This window comes from Clarias gariepinus, chromosome 6 (genome assembly GCF_024256425.1).
Source record: "Clarias gariepinus isolate MV-2021 ecotype Netherlands chromosome 6, CGAR_prim_01v2, whole genome shotgun sequence".
In the NCBI taxonomy this organism is placed as follows: Eukaryota; Metazoa; Chordata; class Actinopteri; order Siluriformes; family Clariidae; genus Clarias; species Clarias gariepinus.
Genome location: NC_071105.1, coordinates 24,412,792 through 24,430,251, shown reverse-complemented (window position 1 = coordinate 24,430,251; position 17,460 = coordinate 24,412,792). Strand labels below are relative to the sequence as shown.

Here is a 17,460-nt window from a genome sequence, read left to right as displayed (position 1 = left end):
AGCGGTTTACGTGGAGTAGTAGTTGTGCGTCGACACGCTCTTGTTTAGCACCACTAGTCTGTTGTTTGTTCTTTGCTTAATGTCAGACGTGTATTTTTGTGTGAAAATGTTAAACATTAAAGAATGTTCTTCTAGTTAAACACATTTTTAAAGATTTAGTCCGTGGAAAATTTCAAGCGCCTTTTCCGGAGATAAGAATACTGCATTGCGATACTGTGCAAGATTTAATAAATAAATCCATGGGTGAGAATAATAACCGGTTTCATTAAATGGATATTTAGCCATAAACTACCCTCTCTATCCACTGCGGATGGACTTTTTGCTTTTTGAACACATGGTACGTGTTGTATTATTGGCACAGAAAACTAGAAACATTTATTGAAATTGTAGAACTCATATATATGAATACAGGCTAAGCAAGTGATGAACTTGTCTAGCATAACTCGAGTTTTTTTAGGCACATGCATTACTTGTACTTTTACTAGCAGCACGCACTTTACCTCAACCACTTAGGAACCATTCAACAAGCTTCCTAAAACAAGCTGACTGATTTCGGGTTAAGTCATACCCTGCCTGTAGCTGTTATACGAGTAAAATACAGCTGAATTTACTTCTGCCATGTTATTGTCATAGGCGATGCACAGCAACCATACAGCTGTTTTTTGGGGGTTTTTTGTGAAGTACTTAGGCTTCATGTTTTTTATGAGCTATTTGGGTTAGGTGTTGTCCTCTGTGACATTTCAGATGCTATCTGATTGTACTATGCCGTAAGTAAATACAGATGGGTTTGTGCTTACTTTTCTTTTCTGTCTACATGCTTCGACTTATAATAAGTAGATACAGATGCAAATGAGCTAATCTTTACCATGCTGGACACATAACCCAAACTAAGATAAGTGAAGTATTCTGAGATTGTTTGTCATTCAGTGGTGTACTTACGATACGTTTTTAGGTTCTTATTTTGCACAAAAAAAAAAAAAAATGAATGTGAGTTTTATGGAAAATCTCATTGATTAGCCAGGAAGTGTACTTTTTCAAAATCTTAAGTGATCTCAAATGTTTTATTTAATTTTTTTTTCTTTTAGCAACACCTAAAGGAGATGCTAAGGTCATGGATAAGCAGAAGTTGTCCCTGAAAACATCAGGCCTGCAACGTTCCCGCTCTGATGCAGGTCGGGACAGCGTAGAGCATCGCAAACCTCCCTCAGGCCTCGTCAAACCCACTGCAGGCAGCTTCGGCTACAGGAAAACCCCGACCACCGGCACGGCCACAGTAATGACAGCAGGAGGTACCACCATTTCCAGTGGGTCAGCCACAGTGGGCAAAACTCCTAAGTCCTCAGGCATCCCCACCAAGCCCGTGCCTGGAGGAGGGAGCCGAAAGAACAGCCTGGATGCCAGCAACGGTGAAAACGGCTTCTTAGCACCAAACGCTCGCGGCAGCATTCAGTATCGAAGTCTCCCTCGTCCTGCCAAGTCCAGTGCTATGAGTTTAACAGGACGAGCCACCTGTCGTCCTGTTAGCAGCAGCATTGATGCCAGTCTCCTTAGCCTCAAGCCCATGCCTACTTTACCTGCTACCATGCCGACTAGAGGGAAGGACGGAGGAAGCTTGAAGGCAGGCAGCCGCATAAGCAACATAGGGCCGGTTAACCAGACAGACAGGGAGAAGGAGAAGGAGAGGGCCAAGGCCAAAGCGGACCTGGAGAACAATTCTCTAAAGAGCGAGAACCAGAGAGAAAGCTGTGGAGACAATACAGAGCAGATCCACAGGACACGCAGGACCAGCACAAGCAAATACCCAGAACTGAGTTCTCCAACTACCACACCAAGGTAAGACACTCTTAATTAAAACAAGACAAGATAAGCAATCAGTAAGTAAATGGCAATTCTTCTGCCATTCAGCATTTTATAACCTGGTTGCAAAAATTTAAACATTTTATATTTACATAGTGGAAAACTATGCAGAGACATACATTTTCGTATCAGTTTAAGTGAATGATAAAATACTTTATCTTTAGGTTTGCTACTCAATTACTTAAGTCACAATACAGTACACAATATCTTCTGTTTTCATTGAGTTGCACTGATGGTATAATAAAGACTGTGTTTTATTAAAATGTGTAAATCTTTGTTAATGTAACAGAATACTGGCTAAGTCTCTTGCCCATCCTTCGAGCCTGGCACATCTGGACAAGGTGAACTCCAATAGCTTAGACTCATGTGTGACTATCGAAGACCTTCCCCCAAAGATTCCTCCCTACTCCAAGCTGCAGGATCTGGTGGGTTCGCGCGTGCCCAGCCGCCTTACACCCAGCCCAGCTCCAGTGCTCAACATCGACTCGCCGAGCTGCTTCTCCGGTCAGCCGCTTTCACTGAGCAGCTCCCCCCTCCTATACCCCAAGATGTCTGATGTCCACCGCAGCATGGAGTCCCTGTCTCTGCACATGAGCCTGCCACCCAGTGTGGAACTTAGAGACCAGAACGAGGCCACAACCAGGACTATGGGCACTTGGGGGGCAGGCACTCGTACATCAGTCACTTTAAATGACAGGTGGGATGAGTTGTAAGTGTTACAAGCAGAAACGGGGTATAGCGTAGGGGGGAGGTTTTACAGACCAGATTCTAAATACAGTTCATGCTTGTAAATAGCACCCTCTGTTGGTACAAGCACAAAATTGCTGTTAAATCCTACATTTTTTGAACATATTTAACATTGTAATTTAGTTAAGTGTAGTAAAATGTCTATTTATATGATGTATAACTTATGCTATAAGATGAGGTATTTATTTGTTTTTTTCTCTCCATGTGTTAGTTTACAAACTGACAGGAACACCTTACCCAAGCAAGGACTAAGGTACTCATACTTTAACTTTACATCTTTGCAATTAATGCTAGAGATTTACTTTATAAATACTATATAGATTTAAGCGATCAGATTCATGAAAGAATATAACATATTTTTTACACTTGCCTTTTTTTTCCCTTTAAAAATAAATGTCGCAAGGACATGAGTGATTTCATAGCTAGTTGGTTTGACCTTTTAAAGATTTTTCAGTATCAAGTTCATGGAGAAAATGAATAGGCAGTTTGCTTCTAGAACCGAATCTGTTCAGTGAATTCATGTTTGCATCGTGCTCCTGCAGTCGCTATAGCAGTAGCCAATCAGAAGTAGACGGGGAGAAGCGTCGCCACTCCCACACGATAATGAGCATGACCGAGTCCGAGAGCCCACCTCAGCTTCCATCACCCACTCACATGAGCCAGTCCTTTACTGGCAAAACACCACCAACCAATGTGGGTGAGTACGAGTATATCAACTGGCACAGCTTTTAAAATCAAGCAGTTTTCGTGGAAGGATTTAACATGACATTTATCTAAATTTTTAGATTTAAGCCTTTACATTTACATTTATGCTTTTGATCTCTTTTTTCTAATGTGCGCTGCAGTGCTGTCTAAGCCTACTATGTAGAGATGTGTGTATTAATCCATGTGTATTTTGTCTGTCTGTTGTAGTGGCTCCCATTACAGCCTCGAACACCACCCCTCGCATCACTCGTTCTAACAGCATCCCAGCCAACGAGGGCAGCTATGACCTGTATGCAAGTTCCCCATTAGGAAGCTCAATGTCACTGGCTGACAGGCCCAAGAGTATGATGCGCTCTGGATCCTTCCGGGAGCCGGGGGAGGATGGTAAGTCTTTCTATAAATGTTTTGTAGATCAGGAAGCTTTGATCTGCTAGCGTTATAATTATCGGTTAGTATTAAGATTTTAATTGCTTTTAATCCTTCACAGTATTGGTCATGGGTCTTGATAACTTTGTGATATAAGTAAAACCAAAATATATACAAAAATGGCATATATCTTATTTTTATCAAAACCTGTGCTTCGTTTGTGCAAGTCTATGTGTTTTGTTGTTGTGTGGCTTCCAGGAAAAATCCTAAGTTTCAGTTGGTGTAACTCAGTGGTACTAATCATCCAATTAACGTTTTTTTCGAAGTGGGTAGAGCAAGGAAAACACTAAAATGTACAAGGCAGAGGCCCTCCAGCCCTCCACTGGACCAACTGACCAAATCATATTATAGAAACTTATATGTATCGCACTGTGGCAAAACCTAATAAATAAAACTAAAACTTTCAGATAAATAAAATGTAGTTGTCTGCAGTTGTCATCAGGGTAAGGTGCCTCCAATGATTTTCAGGTGGTTCCTCTCTCTCTCTCTCTCTCTCTCTGTTACTCAACACTCAGAAAATGGCTCATTTTTCAAATATTTATTCTCCTGCTCTTTTCCGGTAGATTTGTTATATGTTAACACATAAATCACAATCATTTTTTCGTTCATTAGTCTCAGTAGATAATACAAACCAGACAAAGTTCCCAGTATGTTTATCAATACTAGGAGAATGAATTGTCAGGGACCACCTTTACGATATTATCACAATACCACCCAGGTCTGGATTCTATTTGAATTGAGATTTTGTAAGTATCATGATTTTATAAATATCCCAGTGCAGTATTTAAAAACATTTTTTTTAGAATTCCAAATGAACTTTATAATAATAAAAATGATAGGAAATGATAATTATTCTAAATTACTGTAGGATTATAAAGAAATATCAAAATTTTACCATCGCTAATTAAAAATACAGTATATTAAAAATAAATCGATTTAGGAATAAATGTGGCAGTGCAGGAATTGCCACACAAAAGAATCGCAATACGAAAGTAATGGAAGCTATGGTAAGTAAATCGATTTTCCCCCAATTTCTAGCAAATGTACATGAATTTCTGGTTGCTCTCCGGTAGCTATTTTATTTTCAGGTTTGTACTGACTTTTGTATATGCTGAGTATTTTTACTGAGTATGTCTATGCACATACTGTACCTGGTCATGCATCACATGTAATCATAAGATATGACAATACCTTATTTTTGTTGTTCTTTAAGTAATGTCCTTGACATTGATTTTCGTATTAGCTTATGAACGTAGTACAATTGTAGTTGCATCTTATATGGTCTTTTTAATGCCCCCCCTGATATCTTAATAATGCAGAGTATTTTGCTGTATATTCTTTTTCAGTCCATGGTTCTGTTCTATCCCTCGCCTCCAATGCTTCGTCCAACTACTCATCAGTAAGTACGAAGTGTCAAGAAGATAAAACAATGGCGAAATAGCTCCATTTTGTTACAATATTTCCAGGCTTTTATATCAATTATAAAATATGTGAACAGTACACATAATAAAGTTTAGTTAAATATATAAGGACAATGGCTCGAAATCTTTCTGTGCTGCTCTCGATCCTGAGCTTTTTCATTTTTTTCTTACTGCTCCCACCTCTATTTCTTGCATCTTGCGTTCTCAGACAGAGGAAAGAATGCAGGGAGAGGTAAGTCTGTCCTTTCAGCACTTTTCCCCTTTTCATGTTTATGTCTTTAATGCTTTATTCTTCACTTCATTAATTGGATTCTACTGTAAGAATATTATCTAGTCTAGTCCTGTTAGGACTTCTTTGTAAAAAAACTAACTGTTTAAATCAGACAATGTGTCTCAATCCTACTTGAATTTTATATAATAAGCTCACATTATTTTTGATCATATACTGTATATAAATATATAAAAAAATCCTCATCAGGCTCTGCTTTGGAAGTGGAGACTGAAGAACTAACAGCTGAAACTTCTCTTTCTTCACAGCAAATCCGAAAACTACGGCGTGAACTTGAAGTGTCTCAAGATAAAGTGGCAAACCTGACAAATCAGCTGTCTGCGAACGTATGTACTGAAACGTTCCAAACACTAGCAGCACAACTCATTTCCTGAAGCAGCTGCTTTCACTGAGACGTGCCTTGTTATGCTGTAACTTTTTATTTATTTGTTTTGGATGTGGTCTTGTCTGTGGTCTGTGCGAATGGCCTTTTGCTATTTTGTAAACATGTTTTCATGCACCATCATTCCTACAATTCAAAATTCATTAGCTTTAGGTTCTTCGATATAAAAACCTGTCTCCCGTTATTAGATGTAACATCAGGAGTGGTGCATCGGATAGCCATGTGCCAGGGAGACTTTGTCTTTGCTTTCTGGTTGGGAGGGATGGCGTATGTTTGGGCTGGTGTATGCCAACACGGGTAGATTGTACTTGCCGTATTCCTTGTGATGCAGCTATTCGAAAAGATGCAGTGGTTTTCAAGGATGTATGTGTTAAAGCTATCTGCCTGGTTGATTATTATTACACTATAGACCGAAGCTAGCTACTGAGCTACTTTATACCTAACAGTATAAAAAGTTTATTTTACAAATATTTTGTCATGTCATGAAATTAATCACTGTAAAGATTGTTGATGCATAGAGTTTCAATTTTCACTGATAACGTTCACTAACCTACATCAAGCAGCTCTCCCCTTCAAAGCTTTTTTTATTTTTATTTTTTGCCTACAGAACTGGGTTCAGGAAACATCAAGCAGTAGTATATTCCGGCACCTCTAGTGCACTGTTGCATCTTAGCAATATTTTAGGATTCTACTATCATGTTACTGATGATCTCAATCTGATCCCAGTACTGTCTTTACATGTGGGCGTGTGTATATGTGTGTGTGGGTGTGTGCGGAAACATGAGTAAGCAGTATAACCCTGACCCTAACACCACTGTCCCTCTCTCCTTGGCTGATGTCCTCTTCTGGCTGCGGGCTGGTTTGCGGGTCCTCGGGGGCTGCTCGCTCTAGCAGGCAGGCCAGGTTTGTTGGACTGTCATTTCCAGCCTGTCCCTTGTTGCTGTTGCATGACTTTAACCTCGCTCCCTTGCAGGCCCCCCCACCCCCAGCCCGGTGCTGGTTGATGATGTCGAGTGGAGCTCATTATCAGGTGTCATCTGGACGTTAGCTAAATGCTGATGATGTCATAGTTTTGTTAACAAGTACAATGTTTGTGGAAGGATAGCTCACGAGCAGTTGAGCCATACACACACATGCATAAGAGCTCCAAAATTGACTGTTATAATAATTAAGTGATTTATTACTTAAAACAATTCCAAATGTGCTAGGAAATGATAGGATGCACAGTGCTACTACACTCATTTTGTGGTGTTCCTTTAGTACAACATGCTAAATGCTGTGTGTGTTTGTGTGGAAAAATGCCAGACATTGTGGATTTATCCTTCCATCATCAAGTTCAGTTTCTATTCACCTCATCATGTCACCCCCTTCATGTTCCGCAGCCTTTTTGCATTGTCTTCTCCCATCCTCTCCAGCTTGGATAGAGAAGCATATACACACTTCACACACGTGTGTGTGTGTGTGTGTAAGGTGTATTCAGTATTGTTATGTGTGTCAATATCTGTCAAATACTAATGCTAGGATTTTATTGCAGGCAAACCTGGTGGCAGCTTTCGAACAGAGCCTAACGCTTATGACCGCTCGCCTACAGAGCCTGTCTGTCACCTCTGAGCAGAAGGTAAGTCTGTGTGTGTGTGTATGTGTGTGTGTGTGGGTGGGTGATGCGTTATTGCTCAATGTGCTAAGTATTTATCCTGTAGAGCAGACATTTAAATTTTTTACCCCGAGGCCCACTTTCCTGAGAACTTGCACATCTACAACTGACAACAAAAACATCTCGTCTGTACTCGGACTGCTGCAGCATATAATTAGAAAAACAGGCCAAGTTATCCTATTTGCCCAGTGCTTTCATTGTCCATGATTAAATGGCTAATAAAATGATCAAGAACAACATGAATCTAATAATACAGTAGAGCAGACAACTCTGAAGAATAATAATGCCTAGTCCCACACGATTGATCTGTAAAGTGCTTGACCGTGTCTGAGTGCTGACCGGTGCAGAAGAGCAAAGCAGACAAACTGCATTTATAATATCTATTCAGTTACCATCACCATTAGCACTACTTGTATTAACTTGTCTCTTTATATGCCTATTTTCTTTTTTTTTTTACGTAAGGAGAGGGTTTAAAGTTCAGCCTTGGTTAAAAAATTAGATTTTGCCTATTTTCTATGATTTTAAAGATTCTCCATTTACCTTTATGGGAATGTCGGGGTTTGACTAGGCAAATATCTATCGAAACACCTCCTTTTTTACTATAAAAAAGACATCTCTTGGCACAATAAAAAAAAATTATTCCAGCATGTGTCAGTGCAATGCTCCGAGGCAAAAATGTGTGAAGATTTGTAATGATCATTTTAAATATTTATTTTAGGTATTTTCCATCTTACCCCTATAAACTGAGCACCTCTGCTTGGGGGGGGCTAATAAATATTAGGGCAAAGATATTTAGACATTTCCCCACTATGAGCTCTACTTTTACATTTTTTGAGAACACACAAACTACATGAATTTAGAACATATAAAAAACTTATAATATAGCATAGGCCTTAAAAAACAATATTAATTGTTGCAAAGGTAGTTAAATACAGACAACAAATAATGGCACCATAAAAATGTTAAAGTGAGCATCCAGTTATGTGTTTGTTTCTAATTAAAATGTCTTATCTGAGTCATAAAGTTGGATGAACAACCCAGAAATAAAAATAAAAATGCCCCCTGGCTGGGACAGTGTGAACCAGTTAATGGATAGATAAAGATCTTCATACAATCCAATACCATCAAGGACACATTTACCCGGGGGTATATCTTGAGCCAGCTCTGAGTTACCCAGCAATTTGCATGTTGATTGTCATTCAGGATTTTTGTGAAATTCTGCTTGTGTCTTGATTTAGTTATTCTATTAAAAATAACTTTCATATGTGTTTAACGTTATGCTAGTCCTTGTCATGAATTAAAAGATGCTTTTAGCACTCGTGTTGGCTGCCTGCTTGAAGAGGATTGTTAAAGATTGTTTGTCTGCTTTCTGTTTCTGCTCTCTTTGAAAAACTGGTGGCCTGATTCAAATAGCAGTATCATGTTTTAAGTGTTCTGCTTTATAAACCACTTACACTGCTCCACTAATGAGCCCATGCTTTCTGGAGGCACTTAGTATTATCTCTCAAGGCACTAAGAGTGAAATTTAGGCCGTTTCTCCATTAGCCCATTGTAGAATTAGTATGGATGGGGAAGATAAAAGGTGAGAAAGAGAGAATGTGAAAGCTAGGCAGAGGGGAGCAGGGGGTTTAAACTAAAAGCCTGCAGCCCTAACTTTTGTAACTTTTGTCCCAGCGAATACAATGTTTAAAGTGTTATTTAATATATATGCATGTTAGTAATACCTGGATCTCATGTTTTCCTTCCTTTTAGGATGTTCAACTACAGGACCTGAGAGAGACGATTGATGATTTGAAATCCAAGAACACAGATACTCAGTCTATCATACATGGAGCACTCAACAACTCTGACTCTACGCCCAAAGGTCTGCGGCTTTTAATAGATACAGTGGAAATGACCTGAAGTTGATCAGTTTAAGTACTGATACTGGTACCGAAAACAATAGACTCATTGTCTGCCCCTTGTCACTGCCTGTCTCTCTCCAGAACTACAGATGAACAGACAGAACTCATCTGAGAGCATTGCCAGCATGAACAGTATCACCAGTCATTCCAGCTTGGGTAGCCTGAAGGAACAAGATGCCAAGAAAAAGAAGAAGAAAAGCTGGGTAAGATGATGGCTTATTTATTTATTTATTTATTGTACTTTTGGCCAAAGGACAGTCTGGCCATATTTTCCCCTGCAAGTTTTCTTGCCCATAATTACGATAATCTGGGCACACTAAAGTTAAATGCTCTTTATACTTCTCTGTAGGTTTGTCTGTTCCCATATTTCAATTTCTGTGCATGTGTTTTTCCCCCCTAGACATGCTGTTATGCATATGCAAGTCTGTTTAAATCACCTGTTTATTTATGATCACTTGACCATTACTGCAGACTTTCAGGTGGTTTATACAGGGACATAAATCTGTCTGTCACATACAGGTTTTAGTTGCCTTAAGCAAAAATGTAAGTTAGTTACAAAATGACAGGGCTGACAAAATACTGTCATGTTCTTTGCTTAATTACGAATGAGATACATGCATACATCACTGAATGAATTATTGACTCCAATTTGGAATTTTAGAAATGAATCGATTTCTTATCAGGTGACAAAGGAAACTGCAAAGTGTTAGGGTGTCATGAGCTAGCAGAAGTGCTACGGTGGTCCATGTTCTTCTTCCAAATTAAAGTTCTTCATTTGGTGTTTTGAAATGTAGTGACTGCAGTTATTAGCATATCCAAAAAAATATTTTTATTGTTTTTTCAACTCTAATAGAAACAAATAGCAGTTAAATAAGCAAAATAACAGAACCTCTAGTTTTTCCTTAAAAATTAAAACGTGTGATTCTTTTTTATCTAGTTTGTGATGATTAAAACACAGATAATTCAAAATGCTTCAACCTGTCACATTCAAGTTATCAATTATATTTTTATTATTTTTATCAGGTTCAGGTTCTTTCTCTCTTTCTTGCTTTCTCTATACAGGAATTATTGTGTGCTTTTTGCATTATGCATTAACAACATTAAGTATGAGTCTGATTTTTTTTTCCTGTGCCTTCCCTTTCTCTCCTTTAAGGTGTATGAGGTGAGTGATTTTTCCCAAATCCCACCATTCCCACCTAATCAGAAAAAAATCTATTTTCTTTCTGACCCTCCGTTTTCTGAGTGCTTTCACACTACTGACTCAGGCAAGGATCTCTGTACACTTTACCCCATAGTCCAGTACATGTGCCTAACACTCTCTATTGTGTCGGACACACATCTTGATACTGCACTGGAGTCCACTTGTAAAGCTGGTCTTGAGCATGGTACTGTGTACTCAAGCATGGTTTAAATTAAAAATGAAAGCCAGCTATATTTAAACCTGGAAGTGGCCCTTTGTTATGAACATGACATCATCAGTGCTGTCTGTCTCCTCCCATATCTGTGTGCATGTAGCATGCACTGATCTCTTTTTCTTTAACTACACAACCATTGCTGACCAAAATAGGAAAGAGTGTCATTCCAAGGTATCAATACTTGTACTCTCCTCTGCTTTATGTTTATTGCCGGTAAACAACCCGTTTAGGTGTATATTGCCACCTGCTGTATTGGAGAGGGTAAATACACAAGTTAACTCTGGTACGGAACATTATTACATAGCCTATGTGAAAGCTGGGTAGAGGAGAAGGGGTGCATTCATAATTGGGCACAATTTTGCCTAGTGTGAAAGCACCCTCAGATGAGTTCTTACCATTTAACGCTAATACCTCTTTATCTAATAGCATTTACAAAAGCAGGTTTACACTGTGTGCCCATATAAGGTGACACCATTTTGTAAGGGGATTACTGAAATCACTGGAATTGGGTTAAGCAACATTCCACTTTTTTATTAAAATAATATGATAAAATGATATTGCTGGACCACTCACTGAAGAAATGTGGTTGGGCAAAAATCATGATAGACCACAATCAGATATTACTTAAAAGCTTGGTGAAATTGCATCATTATCAGTAGAAATCACAGCTATGTTTAATAGTGAAAATAAGAGCATTTGTATACAGTCAGAGAAATTACAGCAGTGGGATGAAACAGCTACAGTGAGGCAAAAAAGTATTTAGTCAGCCACCAATTGTGCAAGTTCTCCCACTTAAAAAGATGAGAGAGGCCTGTGATTTTCATCATACGTAAACCTCAACTATGAGACACAAAATAAGAAAAAAAATCCAGATTACATTGTAGGATTTTTAAATAATTTATTTGTGGCTAGGCCACTCCAGGACCTTGAAATGCTTCTTACGAAGCCACTCCTTTGTTGCCTGGGCGATGTGTTTGGGATCATTGTCGTGCTGAAAGACCCAGCCATGTTTCATCTTTAATGCCCTTGCTGTTGGAAGGAGGTTTTCACTTAAAATCTCATGATACATGGACCCATTCATTCTTTCCTTTACACGGATCGTTTGTTTTGGTCCCTTTGCAGAAATACTGCCCCAAAGCATGATGTTTCCATCCCCATGCTTCACAGTGGGTATGGTGTTCTTTGGATGGAACTCAGCATTCTTTCTTCTCCAAACACGACTGAGAAGAGTTGAGTTTTTACCAAAAAGCTCTATTGGGGTTTTATCTGACCATATGATATTCTCCCAATCCTCTTTTGGATCATCCAAATGCTCTCTAGCAAACCTCAGACGGGCCTGGACATGTACTGGCTTAAGCAGGGGGACACGTCTGGCACTGCAGTATTTGAGCCCCTGGAGGCGCAGTGTGTTACTGATGGTAGCCTTTGTTACTTTGGTCCCAGCTCTCTGCAGGTCATTGACTAGGTCCCGTCGTGTGGTTCTGAGATTTTTACTCACAGTTTTGTGATCATTTTGAACCCACGGAGTGAGATCTTGCGTGTAGCCTCAGATCAGTGGTCCTGTATGTCTTCCATTTTCTAATAATTGCTCCCACAGTTAATTTCTTCACTGCAAGATTCTTACCTATTGCAGGTGAGGTGTCTTTTATATTGATAACAGATGCCATTAATACAGGTAACGCGTGGAGGACAGTGGAGCCTCTTAAAGGAGAAGTTACAGGTCTATGAGAGCCAGAAATCTAGCTTGTTTGTAGGTGACCAAATACTTATTTACGAATTAACTCAGTAAAAATCCTCCAATGTGGTTTTCCTGATTTTTTTTCTTATTTTGTCTCTCATAATTGAGGTATACCTATGATGAAAATTACAGGCCTCTCTCATCTTTTTAAGTGGGAGATCTTGCAAAATTGGTGGCTGACTAAATACATTTTTGCCCCACTGTATATGGCCATAGGGAAACCACTTTTCAGTGAGACTAATAGGAAACAAAAAAGCTGCAATTAGCTAGGGAACAAAAGATTGGCTTTTGGAGCAGTGGAATAAGGTCATGTGGTCTGATGAGACCAGATTGACCCTATTCCAGAGCAATGGGCACATCAGAGTAAGAATTAATGCACCCGTTATGCAGAGTGCCCACTGCACAAGCCCCTGGAGGCAGTGTTATGACATGCGGTTGCTTCAGTTGATCAGGTCTAAACTCAATGTTATGTGCCAATGTAGTGAAGTCCAAAGGCAACCAAGCAAAAATAGTAGTGTGCGTGACTTTGGTTTTGGCCAGGCAGTGTATTTTTTTATATACATAAAATCTGTTAAGACCAATAAAATTAAGGCTTAAATATGTTAAGACTGTAGGTTCCCTGGGTTATTTAGATCATACTTTCACAGTAACTGAAACAGATGTTTAACATTGTTTATTACGTGAGTTTGTGGTGAATTTGTTTACTTTTTGTTCTCATTTTATATCAATGTTATATTAGTAATTAAATTATGTAAACAGAATATTAGATGATCAGTGACTGTCAACATTTACAGTTTACAACAGCTTCTGTAGTTGGATTCTGCTTTGTGAGGACATGCTTATGAAGTCTTCCTGTTTACTTAAGATATTTTGATCTTTTTATCTGAAAAACTTCACGTCTTTTACTGTATGTCTTTATAGATAAGAGATGTATCTCATCACAATAAGCGGACATGCTCACTCATTCCATGAGCTTTTTGTGGTTCATCATTTGCTTTGTGTGTCTTCATTTACTTTCTCTTGTATTTTTTTTGTGCTATATTTTTTTTTTATGAGCAACTACACTGTATAGGAGTCACATTTTAATATACATCTATATGTTGTTCTCCTTTTTGTTTCTGTAGTTGAGAAGTTCCTTTAACAGGGCTTTCTATAAAAAGGGCTCAAAGTCGTATTCGGATATTGAGGAAATTGCTACTCCAGAGTCCTCAACTCCTTCCTCCCCTAAAATCCATCACGATGTGGAAAAAACACAATTCTCTCTAGATGCCTCGACTCCTGTCGCCTCCGCTGAGTAAGTGATAATTTCTTTACTGGATGTCATTTAGTTTTTACCAAGCGGAAAAATTTTAGCAGGCCTCATTTAGCAATGTTGCCTAAATGTACAAACTCCAACCAAGTTTAAGGAAAATGTGTTTTCATCTCAGGCTGGGTGACAGCAGTGAGGGCACAGACCCAGATGATAAGATGGTTTCCGAGCTGCGCTCTGAACTCTGGGAAAAGGAACGCAAACTTACAGATATCAGGCTGGAGGCCCTTGGTTCTGCTCACCAGCTGGAGCAGCTACAGGAAGCCATGAGCAAGATGCAGGTGTGTGAAGAAAATCAGAGTGCACACATGCACAACTTGCATGCAATACATTAGAAAATAAAGAACAGCAATAGCTCTTGGATAACATTAGAAATTTTATATTTGTGTAAATGTCTTCTCATACAGATGACTATAGAAAATTTAAAGGCAGAAAACGACCAGTTGAAGACTGGTGTCTCCAGACCTCCAAGCTCAACCTCCCAGTCTTCCGGTCTGGGTTCACTGGGCACCTTGTCACCACGGCAATCTGTGGCATCTCTTAGCAAAACCTTTAGCACGGGAGCACCTGAAAGCTTAAACACAGGTGAGGTGGAACCTATGTGCATACAGAACGCTTATCCTGTACGCAGGGGGTCGGAAGCCTATCCCAGGAGACTTAGGGCAAAAGGCGGGGCACACCTTGGAGAGGGTGCCAGTCATAACTCAAAAGTTGTATACCTTGGCTTTATTCATCAGCTTTATAACTATTTCTTATAACATTTGTTTTCTCACATAAAAAACAAAAGTGGCATTTACTTACTTGAACAAAAGTTTTAACATTTACATTTTTTTACTGATTAGTACATGTCTTTATGTCATCAGCTATAATTTATATTTCTAAACAAACTTAGCAAATTATTCAGCCCTACCACTCAAGATGCCAGTGTGTAAATAGTTTAGTGCGTACCACCTGGAGGATTATAAAGAAACAGTGATGTTTTACCGCCTTACATACCTCCATACTTTCAAAGCTCTACTTGACAATGAGCTGTGTTGAGCAGTTGTGAGTACACATGCATGTGGCTTCTAAAACAAGTGTGTCTCAAGACTAATTTGTGCCTGCTTTGTTTTGACACTGGTGTGTGTAATGAGTGGGTTTATAATGCAAGCGTCTATTAAATAATGTAACACTATAAAAATGTGTCTGTTGCACCACTTGGAAACGTGCACTTGGCACAGAATCAGTTATATCCAAGACTGATCACTAGTCATGATCAATTTCACTCACTTGTGAATTTATATCATACAAGTAGTTACCGATTTACGAATAAGTTCCGGAGCACATTTGTAAGTCTAATTTGTGTAAGTGAGTCTTATATGCCTTTGGCACAAATTTGTAATATAAAGAATACCAATCTACTTGACTAAATCTGTCCCCTTTCCCCATACTGCCATCATGTGGACAAAAAGCCTAAGGAAATTAATCTCACATTGAAATGTAAATGTCTTTGTGTCTTTAAATCGTGACGGGAGTCCCGAATGTCATTTTGTCTCAAAGCTGTTTTCCACTGTATTGGACTGTGAACTCTGTTTTGTTAAGGTTTTTTTAATTATTCACCATCAGGAAACTAATGACTTTTTCTTGGCAGATGTATTTCAAAGTCCTACCTCGACCCTGCAGAAGGATGAGAGCATTGTCAGAGTGCTAGTGCGCATAACCAACCAGCAAGTCTTAAATGAGGTATATTTCGCTACAACAGTCGAATTCTCAACAACTTTTTAGTTGTTTATATTCTTTTTGAGTAATATTTCTGTGCATAGCTCACAGCGCTTACCTTTTCACACAGGAGGCTAAACAGCTGGAATTCTTCATTGGCCTGGTCAAACTCAGTGGGCAGACTGATTGGGGCACGCTTGACTCTGCCATCTGCCAAGCTTTTAAAGTAAGTTGCAGGGCTGCAATCTGACACTACTGTAAAGTATTCATTATTCTCAGTATACAGTTTGGTTAATATATTGGTTGCAGTCTAACACTAATGTAAAGTATTCATTATTCTTGGTATACAACTTGGTTAACATACTGGTTAACACTAACATATAAAAATATACACATACTTATCAAAATTAGAATAATAGGAAAATTATAAAAACAATAGGATTTTTTTATGTTTGAAAAAGACGGTAATCATTAACTCATTTTTTATGTTCATTCAGGACTACTTGTCAGTGGTGGATCCGAGCTCCAGCCTGGGCCTGTCTCAGGACTCCATTTACAGCTACAGCCTCAGTCATCTGAAGAGGGTGCTAGGGTCTCAGCCCCCTGAAACTCAACCTGTACGCTGCCTTAGCAAGAGTTCCACCTGCATAAACATATCTCTCAAAGGTTAGTGGATCATATCAGGTTAGGCAAGTCACAATTATTCATGGGGGAAAAAATTACTGATATCTGTCACCCGAGATTTTGGCCATATTCTAAGGTTGCTTTCATGACTAGTAATCTGGTTCCTAATAACAATAATAATAATAATAATGCATTTTATTTATATAGGCGCCTTTCTACTCACCCAAGGTCACAATGGGTTCCTGAGTCCAAATCAAAGTAAAATCTTTTATTTTGGTTTGGTTGCTTTTTGTTTTGATTTGTTTTCTCACCGAAAACAATTAAACGACCTAAAAAGCAATTGAAAGAACAGGAAAAATGTAAACAAACCTCTGCAAATTAAGTGTAAAATCTTCAAAATCCCAGGAACACTGCACCACGGATTTGCATTCAGTATGTTACTAGGTAATTATATAAATGACTAGTATACACGGATGGAAAATTAACAAACTTTAAAATATCGACAAACAAAAACATCAAGAAATGTATCTTGCTATATATATTGTCTCCTTTAACCAGCAGCTTTATATGTTTGCAATTAAGGTTACCGAATATAAGTGATAAGTGATATAAGTGCAATTACTGCTATCTGTAAGTTTTATCGGCATCTGTAATTTCTGTTTTGAGTAAGCGTGTCTTTGATCAAGTCTGAATTTATGAGAAGAACTACAGCGTCTCAGTGGAGAGCATCATGAGCAACAGTGCTTTCTGTGCCACAAGCTATTTTGTTAATTGAAAAAAAAATGGGTTTCTTTTTAAGAAATGCTTCTGGGAACTCCTGTCACTGTTTATTTTAAGAAAAGGTTAAGAAGTTCTTCTTTAATTAAATGTGTGCTTAAAGGCCTTACAACAAAGTTTCATGTCGGAGTTTTCTGTTATTGTAAAATTTTAAATTTTTACTGGAAATGCATATTGGGTTCAGATATCAGTTATCAGTCTCTTTTATTACTAATTATTACTAAAACATATCGGTTGACCACTGGTCTTAATACCACAAACATACGGATAATATACAACCTTTACACTTGTGGGGAAAAATGAAGGAATTAATAAAAAATCTGCACTAATTGATCAAAACACTACCTCCAGAGGTTTGTACGTGTCCACTATGCATGATGGGTACATTGCTTCTTAGCCTGATGTCGGGTCAATCTTGTCTCATCAGACCACATTAACTTTTTTTCATTGCTCCGAAATCCAATCGTTATGCTCCCTAGCAAGGTTTTTCTGGTTAGACACTCTAACATGATTT

The 17,460-nt window shown here is 38.6% G+C and overlaps 1 protein-coding gene across 3 annotated transcripts in view; it reads left to right on the top strand.

The window, feature by feature from the left end:
• Positions 1-17,460, top strand: part of nav1b (neuron navigator 1b) — a 67,237-nt gene that overhangs the window by 41,551 nt on the left and 8,226 nt on the right. For 2 of the 3 annotated variants that reach the window (XM_053498004.1, XM_053498006.1), the window contains 17 exons: positions 1,086-1,833; positions 2,147-2,554; positions 2,816-2,857; positions 3,147-3,301; positions 3,517-3,693; positions 5,082-5,134; positions 5,365-5,388; positions 5,694-5,771; positions 7,362-7,445; positions 9,234-9,345; positions 9,467-9,588; positions 13,663-13,832; positions 13,966-14,128; positions 14,255-14,432; positions 15,478-15,569; positions 15,676-15,771; positions 16,043-16,211. In XM_053498004.1, coding sequence (XP_053353979.1) covers positions 1,086-1,833; positions 2,147-2,554; positions 2,816-2,857; positions 3,147-3,301; positions 3,517-3,693; positions 5,082-5,134; positions 5,365-5,388; positions 5,694-5,771; positions 7,362-7,445; positions 9,234-9,345; positions 9,467-9,588; positions 13,663-13,832; positions 13,966-14,128; positions 14,255-14,432; positions 15,478-15,569; positions 15,676-15,771; positions 16,043-16,211 — 2,871 coding nt within the window. The remainder of the gene's footprint in view (positions 1-1,085; positions 1,834-2,146; positions 2,555-2,815; positions 2,858-3,146; positions 3,302-3,516; positions 3,694-5,081; positions 5,135-5,364; positions 5,389-5,693; positions 5,772-7,361; positions 7,446-9,233; positions 9,346-9,466; positions 9,589-13,662; positions 13,833-13,965; positions 14,129-14,254; positions 14,433-15,477; positions 15,570-15,675; positions 15,772-16,042; positions 16,212-17,460) is intronic. The other variant, XM_053498005.1, reaches the window with a different exon arrangement.